The sequence below is a fragment of the Doryrhamphus excisus genome, chromosome 12 (genome assembly GCF_030265055.1).
Source record: "Doryrhamphus excisus isolate RoL2022-K1 chromosome 12, RoL_Dexc_1.0, whole genome shotgun sequence".
NCBI lineage: Eukaryota > Metazoa > Chordata > Actinopteri > Syngnathiformes > Syngnathidae > Doryrhamphus > Doryrhamphus excisus.
Window position 1 is genome coordinate 4,550,038 of NC_080477.1, and position 9,295 is coordinate 4,559,332.

At 40.2% G+C, this 9,295-nt stretch overlaps 2 protein-coding genes across 2 annotated transcripts in view; one reads left to right on the plus strand and one right to left on the minus strand.

The window, feature by feature from the left end:
- The window catches only part of kcnq1.1 (potassium voltage-gated channel, KQT-like subfamily, member 1.1), a 51,573-nt gene extending 47,669 nt beyond the window's left edge, over nt 1–3,904 (plus strand). Inside the window, exon 16 of the mRNA XM_058088786.1 lies at nt 3,068–3,904. Coding sequence (XP_057944769.1) covers nt 3,068–3,310 — 243 coding nt within the window. The 3' untranslated portion in view covers nt 3,311–3,904. The remainder of the gene's footprint in view (nt 1–3,067) is intronic.
- Nucleotides 3,905–8,558: 4,654 nt separating this feature from the next.
- LOC131139392 (cyclin-dependent kinase inhibitor 1B-like) lies at nt 8,559–9,223 on the minus strand. Its single transcript, XM_058088989.1, has 2 exons — nt 8,773–9,223; nt 8,559–8,681 (listed from the first exon to the last, which is right to left on the minus strand). Exons 1-2 carry the CDS (start codon nt 9,131–9,133, stop codon nt 8,587–8,589), a joined length of 456 nt encoding a protein of 151 aa, XP_057944972.1. The 5' UTR covers nt 9,134–9,223; the 3' UTR covers nt 8,559–8,586.
- Between the last annotated feature and the right edge of the window lie 72 nt (nt 9,224–9,295).

Here is a 9,295-nt window from a genome sequence, read left to right on the forward strand (position 1 = left end):
TAGCCTGGTCATGAGGTTACTGTACCACTAGAGGCTAGTCTACATAATCCACATTGCTTGCCTGTTGTAATTTCCGATTTATGTTAACATTAGGGATTCTCGGAATGATTGACCAGTGATCAATATCGGACAATTTCTGTAAAAAAAACCTTTCAAAGCCATCACAAAAAACGGTCAGCTGCAAATACCACGTGTCTGCTGTCATGAAGGGTTGCCAACAACACGACGTGTCCTGTGTTGAGCTTGACACAGGCTACAACAATGGATGCCATCGTGTCGATCACTCCCTTACCAAAAATGTACAGTTGATCCATGTGATTGCTTTTGGCCCATCTCACTCATGGATGATCGGTGTCGGCATTGGCGGCATAAAACCCTGATGGAAGCACCCGTAGATAATATATGAACTTTAGTTCACCTGACTGGATTTTTGTGGTCGGATTGACTAGGTAGTCCAAGCTATTGATTCTGTGGTCTCATAGCAACTATTCTGCATTCAAGGACCACCTTGAATGTGAAATAACAGCACTTGTGAAAAAAACATAAGGGATGAAGCTTTACAGTATGAGCATGTAAAAATGATGGTCTTTTTAACTACATGTATACAGCATATTTTACATGTATTATCATGTATTTATACAGTTTATCAACCTGGTGAGTGAGACATGTTTTCTGCTGGATAAAGGTTTTTTATTTTTAAGGGGACCTATTGTGGTCATTTTGGAGCAGCTACACACAATAACCCTCACAGAAAGCATTCTAGTTCTTCCAGAATCTGCACCTATTCAGCTGTATTTCTTTGGTGGTCTGTTTTAATGTATTCCACTAACGGCCCGCCCCCAGGCACGCCCACTCTGCTGTGGTTGGTCACTAAGTGCAAAGAAAGACTTCAGGTTTGTGCTGCCAACTTTATATGTGTTGATGAACAGCGATTTACCTTTTCAAAATTTCGGCTTTTAACATCCCGAATCCGATCCAGAAGTGGAAAGTCCAAAGTTTCTCAAGAAAAGAGGTTACTTCAAGACGCCGCTCAATAATAAGTAGTTTTAGCATTTTAGCGTTACGTTTTCTACAGCGTCGGTAATGTTGAATGTGTTTTGTGGGACTAGCAGTGTGTAAAAAACTATTAGCAAACCCACTTCCTCTATGCTATAATGCTACACAGACAAGCGCTTTGGCTCCATGACTTACACAAAATAAACACAGTTAGGACGCTGATAAACTGTTATATGTTATATATACTTATTGTTATATATATAACAATAAGTTATATATGTAACTTATTGCTTGCCCTTCAGAGTCTTCCACACGGCCAAGTAATGTTGGAAAGGTGTAGGGCTTCAGCAATTTGTTGGCTAGTCCAGCTGCATACCGACCCATGTTCTCAAAACAGTCCAGTGTGAAATGCCGTTGACAGATTAAAATACATTTCTTTTGCTGGTAGGGAATCAGGAACTCCAACCACTTGTGCCCGGTGGCGTCGTTAGGAATTGTAAACAAATGTGGCTATAATGTAATATCGCTACAATGTACGTATGTTTTTATTGAGGTGTTGAAAATGTTTCCTTAGCTAGTTTGATGCAAATGCTAGTACAGCACTGCATTTCAGCCACGGTCATCACATTGACAGCCCGTCAATAGCAGCTATAACTCCAACTTTAGCTCACAGTTCAATGCATTTCAATGCTTGCATCAAAAAAAATTGTTGGGGCACTCACACTCAAAGCACCACTTAACTTTCCCAATAAAAATACTTGTTTGTTTCTTTTTTGCATTAACTTTGACAGCTCTAGATTAAATACAACTGCACTAAATGTTTGCGTGCAGAGAATAGGCTACTATTTTAACTAATAGAGTTTGCATTCTGGTGTATATCAATGTCAAACTATGGTTAAAAAAATAGATACAGTATTTTGTCAAAGATTTCAAGCACCAATAGTGTGATTGATAATTGTAACCCTTTTTATTGTGTTTAGTAAAACAGTAAACAAACAGTAAAACAAAAGTAATATCGTATCCTATCGTATTATTGTTTTATATTTTTTAGATATTTTTTTAACCTTCAGTGTTACTCCTATACAACAACTTGTTCTAAAGTGTTGATTTTAGTTGACAGAGGATGACAGATAATGAGAGATTGTCGTCACACGTCAACATATCTGTCAATGTAACCAAGGAAGTGAGGACGTGGGTGGGCCATGCAGGGACACATTTGATTAGTTTGACCAGTGTCAGGTAACCTATGGCTTGGGAGCCAGATGTGGCTCTTATCATGGCTGCATAAGGCTGTCAGACATGTCTTATGATAAATATTATTTTAAAGTAAAACATTACAAAAATCACAGTATTAAAATTAGCATTCAAAATGGACTCTAATTAGGGATGTTATCACGTCCCGTGTAGGGTCCACCTGGCAGTCTGTGTTCCCTCTCTGGGCTTTAGTTTCCATTTTTGACACTCTTATTTTGTATTTGACTTCCTGTTTTGCCTTGTCTGCCTTGGTTGTCCTCATCACCCACACCTGTCCCTAATTTGTCCTGTCTATTTAGTTCAGGTGTGTGCTTCTCCAATGTGAGATCGTTGTCGTTTTTTGGGGGGGGGGGGGGGGCGTGCTAGTGAGTTGTTCTGCTGCATAGCATCCGCATTAAACACATTTTTACCTGCAATTGGGTCCTCATCCTGGGGTCACTACACTACACGACCATGCCCGACCGTGACAGATGTCCCATAGTATCGGACAGTTTATTGACAGTGATTTTTCCACCATGTCTGCTGCTATCGGTAGAAATGAATGTTGCACTTATTTGGAACATGCACACACTGTATTTATAATTCAAGACTCAGAATAATGCCATTTTCTTTTTATTGAAATTGACTTGCCAACTTCCTCAGTAGAAGAACTCCACTTCAATTGTAAGTTCATCTCTTTGCATTTTTAAATCCACAACTCGTGGGATCCATTGTGGATAATTACAGCCATTCATTTCAGTTCTACTACAAAGCTGACTTTGCAGTATAGAAGTTGTATTTTAAAGTGTTATTTATAACTTCAATTAACTTTTCATAGATTACACACATGGATCTGATGCTGAACCGCATTGCCAACTCCCTCACTCTTCTGCTGGACCGGAGGGATGGCGGCGAGGGTGAAGGTGGAGGTAGACTGATGCCACGGCCTGGACAGACCACCAATGTCATACCCGGCCAGGATAGCCTGCCAAGCTATGAGCAACTGTCTTTGTCACCATGTTCTTCTGCCTACCCCCATCCTCCCATCACTTTGTCTGCCACATCAGAGGAAAGCAACTGAATTCTATTGCTACTGTCTCTATCCATCTAAGCATCAACGTTACCATACGATATTCCACACATGTTCCTGACAAAAAACACACGTTTATTTGTCTTCTGATCAATGCACTGTCCACTATGGTAACAACACAAACAAGCAAGTTTTGTCCTTTTGGGGGGGGGAGCAAGGCATGGTGATACCATTCCGTAGGTTATAAACAAGCATGATAATAATATGCATAAGGGTTTTTTTTTTCTTATTGTCGAATAACACAACTAATACCTATCTTAATGCCTAATTAATGTGTTTAATGATTATTACACCAGCATAGGATTAAAGACCACTTGTACTTTTATCTCCTTTTTGAATGCACTTAAAAGGCATTTTTAATTCCAGTATTAAAATGTTTATGACATTAACATGCCGTAAATGACAATATTAATTCCACATTATTTGTATTGATGTATTAATGAACAATAAATCTATTAACAACTATCCAATCTCTCCATGGTATTTAACATTCATTCATTCATTTTCTACCGCTTATCGCGGGGGTGCTGGAGCCTATCCCAGCTGTCTTCGGGGGAGAGGCGGGGTACACCCTGGACTGGTGGCCAGCCAATCACAGGGCACATATAGACAAGCAACCATTCACACTCACATTCATACCTATGGACAATTTGGAGTCGCCAATTAACCTAGCACAGGTGTTCAGCAACCCATGGCTCCAGAGCCGCATGTAGCTCTTCAGCTTCTTTGTTGTGGCTCCCTTCGCAATGCTCAAGTATTTAACACCCGAACTTGCTGGGCCAGATGAAACATGTTTGTCAACAAATGTAAACATAGTTTACATTTAAACAGATATTTATGTACATTATGCATACAAGCAAAAGTACTCGATCAACTCCGTTTTTTTCTCCTCTGAACTACTTTGATACCCCAAAATTCCCTCTAAATCTGGCAGTCAATCATGGGAGATGCGCAATTCACTCAGTATGTGAGCACGTCGCTGCACATTTCTTCAGGCATCAGGTATAAACTTTTGAAAGTTAATAAGATATTGTTTTTGAATTATGTTCTTTAGTCAAATGGCTCTTTTCATAGGAAAGGTTGCCGACCCCTGACCTTTTGGAATGTGGGAGGAAATTGGATTACCCGGAGAAAACCCACACATGTACGGGGAGAACATGCAAACTCCACACAGATGGCCGAGGGTGGAATTGAACTCCAATCTCCTAGCTTGAGGCCTGCGCACTAACCGCTTGCCCGCCGTGCAGCCAGTATTTAACATGCCTTAACCAAATAATGTATATGCTGTTTCTATGTCCCATCTACCTTGCCATCAGTGACATGCAATCCACACACCCGGACTGCGTGTTTATTGTTGCTGGAGACTTTAACCAGGCCAACATGAAGACGGTGCTTCCAAAATTTTACCAGCATGTGGATTTTGCTACCAGAGGGGAGAATACATTGGACTTGGTTTACACAAACATCAAGTACGTTTGGCCGATACTGTATGCTTCTTGCCAGGATGGAAAGTTCACATCAATACCTTCCATCCATTCATCAATTTTGTTTTCTGCATTTAAAACTATGATTATTCTCTATAACATGTATTTTGGGGGTGTCTGCAACAAATGTATTGGCTTTACATTATTTCTCATGGGAAAAATGTCCTTGGTTTATGTGCGTTTTAGGTTTTCATCCAGCGCTTTGGAACAAATTAATAACAAAAGCCAAGGTTTGTTTTTTTTCCTTCACCATTTTGCATGAATTAAGCATGCATGTCAGGTGGATAGACAGCTTGACTGATAGGCTTCGCTCATTAGCACAGAAGCTTTGTCACCACTACAGCTGTGCTCTGTGTTGTGACAACGTAAAGCATTTCTAATATACGCCGCTCTTCCATGAGCATCCCATGTGGAAGACTTTCTTCCATCCTCAGGAACGTTGTAGTCCTATTACTCCACTCAGCCGTCACTCAATTGTTCTTTCCCCTTTCAGTTTGATGAGCAGCATTCAAATGACCTGCCTTCGGAGTCATGCATCACTCATGTTGGCAGCAGACGTTTCTTTGTCACTGGAAAGCTGTAGTGGTTGGCTGTGGGGGAGGATGCAAACACTTGGACTATGCTGAGCACCGTGCTCCATATACGAGTGACCTGTGGGCAGCAGATCGTGACCTTCTCTTCACTGGTCATCCATGAGCTGTCCAAGCATTCCTTTACACAAGTGCTCATGTGGAGAATAGGCCCGAGTGACCATCTGCCTCTAGTCTCCAAAACAATGGGCCCTACCCCCTTATAAAGTGTGCTGAGTGTGGCTTGTCTTTGTGCTGACTCAGGAGGATGGGGGTTAAAACATTAGTACTTAATGCTACTTTGGGTATTGGGACAGGAAATCAGTAATCGCTGCAGTAGCCGTAAAGAGTGTAAAGGATGTTTTTGTCAATACAAAGTTGGGGTTTTTGACAGTAATATTAATAGCAACAATCTTTAATTGTACTTTAATTCTGGATTTTTACCTACAAAACACGTTTGGGTTTGTCGTCCTATTTGAGTGTGTTGCTATTAGGTTAGGAATATAAAATTCCAGTTTGTGAGTATTAGAATTGTGTGTTTCCAGCATCACTGATGAGCTGTTAAAGAAGGTTGTGTACACCGGTGATGAACAGCACACTTTGCTGAGTACTTGAAGCAAATTTAATTAAGATGGTCTGTGGAAGAAAACCTTCGGGACCCATAAGAAATCCTGCATCAAATAAAGGTACATGATCTGATAAGTACTGTATATAAATTCATGTGAAAATGCAACTATTATGTTTATTTGTTGAATATAACCAACAGTAGGCTCCCTCTGGGACAGCAACCTACAAGTAAACATGAGCTGGCAGGAGAGTAAACATTATTGGAATAGGTTGGGGCACATGTCAATGATAAAAGAGGCTTTGACTATGAAAAGGAAGCAAGTGAAAAGGGCAAAGTAAAGAAAAGACGTGGGGGTTGAATAGTTGCAAAAGCTGATTTGCAGGTGAAATAGATGGCACACTCTGTCATTGTCCTCTTCACTGGCCAGATGGCCTCTTGAATTCTTTACAGCTGAAAACCCAACATTGTGTGCATGCGTTCTGATCAATGGGACGTGGCCTTTTCAATGGGCTAATGTGGTAGTTGCATCTTTTTAATCTATTTTTCATCTAATGCTTCTGATTCAATGTTTTTTTATGACAGATATTTTATAATGCAATTATTGAAAGACTCAAAATGTTTGTTGGCCAATGTCAGGCACCTTTATTTCATTTTTGTCTGGGTTTCTTGCAAGGTTGCTCATTTAAGTAACTGGACTGGAAGTAACAGGAGTGAGTTTTGGCACAGAAATATCAAATACAAAGGAACCTTGGTTAGTGTACACCCTGGTTAGTGTGTTTTTCATTTTGATCTAGGTTTCTTGGAAGGTGACTCATTTAAGTAACTGTACTGAAAGTAACAGGAGTGAGTTTTTGGCACAGAATTATCAAATACGATGGAACCTTGGTTAGTGTACACCCTGGTTAGTGTGTTTTTAATTTTGAGCTAGGTTTCTTGGAAGGTGACTCATTTAAGTAACTGGACTGAAAGTAACAGGAGTGAGTTTTTGTCATAGAATTAGCAAATATGATGGAACCTTGGTTAGTGTACACCCTGGTTAGTGTGTTTTTCATTTTTGTCTGGGTTTCTTGCAAGGTGACTCATTTAAGTAACTGGACTGAAAGTAACAGGAGTGAGTTTTTGACACAGAATTAGGAAATCTAAAGGAAACTTGGTTAGTGTACACCCTGGTTAGCGTGTTTTTCAGTTAACACCAAAAATGTATGCAAAAATGTGAACATTTAAGGTTACTTGATTGTAGAAAATAAAAGTGGCAGCGAGATCAACACGGACACCACCTTTGTGTGTTGATGATCAAACGCAAAGCAAAGACTTGAGGCAAGAAGCAGTATTGAATTTAAAAAATAACTTAACTCAAGACACATTTTATAAAGACACAGTAAAAATAAAAAAATAATATAAATATAATAAAAAATAACCTCATGTATTCATCATTTATATGTATTCATAACCATTTTCCATTGTTAACAAATGTTAAATGCTACTGTTGATTTTATTGGACATTGAAACCTTTTTTGGGAGGGGGCACACATGTCAACCAATTCAGTGGAACGGAAATGCAATCTTTAAATAATAATGTCTTCTTCACTCACTTGCTGCCCAAATGTGTTTTCTGCCTCTGGGTGGGTGGTTGTTCTTTGCCTGTCCTGTTTTTGCTGGACATCAACCGAAGAATGACTCTTTTTTTCAAGGTTTTCATTCCAAGGTTTTTGGAGAGGAGCTCAATAAAGAAAATAATATGCAATCTGATAGAAAAGCTCGGCTGGCTGTGTTGCTCTTCTATCCTTGCACCCCAGGGTCCAGTTTATGGGTGGTGTTGTTACACATTTGTTTTTAGATGAATAGTGGGCCTCCAGAGACACGGCACTCCACTCCCCTTCACACCGCCATGCCTGTATCGAGGCCTGAAGAGAGGTTTGTTTATTCTTGTGGCATGGTGCTTGTGATATTAATGTGTGAGACACAGAGTGGAATGTGTGTGAATGTGTGAATTTGAATGAATGCATTTGCAGCTTCTTCCTTCCCTCCATTAATCAACCAAACACTGATAGTTGGGTATTTTCATGGATAGTTTATTAACTTAACGATTAACTATAAACTTTCATTCATTTCAGATGTGAAAATACAGTTGAAACTGAAACTGCTCATCAACAATAACATGGACAAAAAAATAAATAAAAACATTAATTTAAAAAAAGTTGCTCAGTCAAAAATTTCAGATACATTAAACACACATTAAACAATAAATACAATAATAGCAGCAGCATTTACATCAAGATCTGGTCATTGGAAGCAGTATTGCTACAAAGAGAAGGGCCGCGTCATCATGTATCCAAAAGAAAAATAGAGCAAAAAGCTGATATGATGATGCCTACTAGCAACTAATAACAAAATAACAATACAAAGCCTCTTTTTAACTTATTTTTCCAGCATTCAGTTGAACATGAAAACAAAATGTATTCCTATGTTAATCTTATTTTATTCAAATTTAAAGACAAAAACTCTTCATTTACCTTAATACTGCAATCAAAGTACGCACAATTTAAATAAAAAAATATATTATAAAAATATATATTGAAATGTTTCAGTACAACCGATACCCCCCCCCCCCCCCCCCCCCCCCCCCGACAGATTGGTACACATTGATCATCTTATTGTTTTGCACAAAGATGCTTCAGTGGAACTTGTGACAAAGTTGCTGCGTTTGCTCTCCGTGGTCCTCCTCCTCTTGACAAAAAAGTCTGCAAAGAAATAAAAGTGCAAAAAAGTTATAACAAGTTTTAATTACTTACTGAATTCCATCCCACTTCAACCACTGACTCTTCTCCCAACCTGTGATGGGGGCATTATCTCGGGGCTTGAGGCTCATCTTCCTCCGGACCGGCGTCACTTCAGCGGGACGCTTGTTGGAGAAACCGGGGCAGTTCTCCTGGTTGCTGCTGCTGTTGCCGCTGTCATCCGTTTGGATCTTTGTGCCAGAGTCCGCCATCTGGGAGGACTCCAGGTAGAAATCGGCTGTGCAGTCTACAGGCTCCCACTCAAACATGCCAGGCAGCGGCGTGTCGGTCTGGAAGTTAAAGTTCCAGCGACGGCTGTCCTCCACGGAGATTTCACGGAGTTTCAGCTTCAAATCTCGCTGCAGCTGCTCGTGATCCACCGGGCCAAACAGACACCTGCACACGCTGCCGCTCATCCTTGCAGTAGTCTTTTTCCTCTGGTAGTTGGAGTTGAGTATAGTATTGAGTGGTCTACTTTGGGTCTCTGCCACAGGCAGGAGTAAAGACTAAAGGCGACCCGGTGCGTAGTAAACACAGGCTGCTGATTGGCTGTATCATGCGGGCCATTATAAGTGATG

What these genes read in the sequence shown, in the direction of transcription:
- LOC131139392 (XM_058088989.1), bottom strand. Translation starts at nt 9,133, where the DNA reads ATGAGCGGCAGCGTGTGCAGGTGTCTGTTTGGCCCGGTGGATCACGAG. An exon ending in AGATAATGCCCCCATCACAG is followed by an intron (nt 8,682 to 8,772) that starts GTTGGGAGAAGA and finishes ATTTCTTTGCAG; the next exon opens with ACTTTTTTGTCAAGAGGAGG.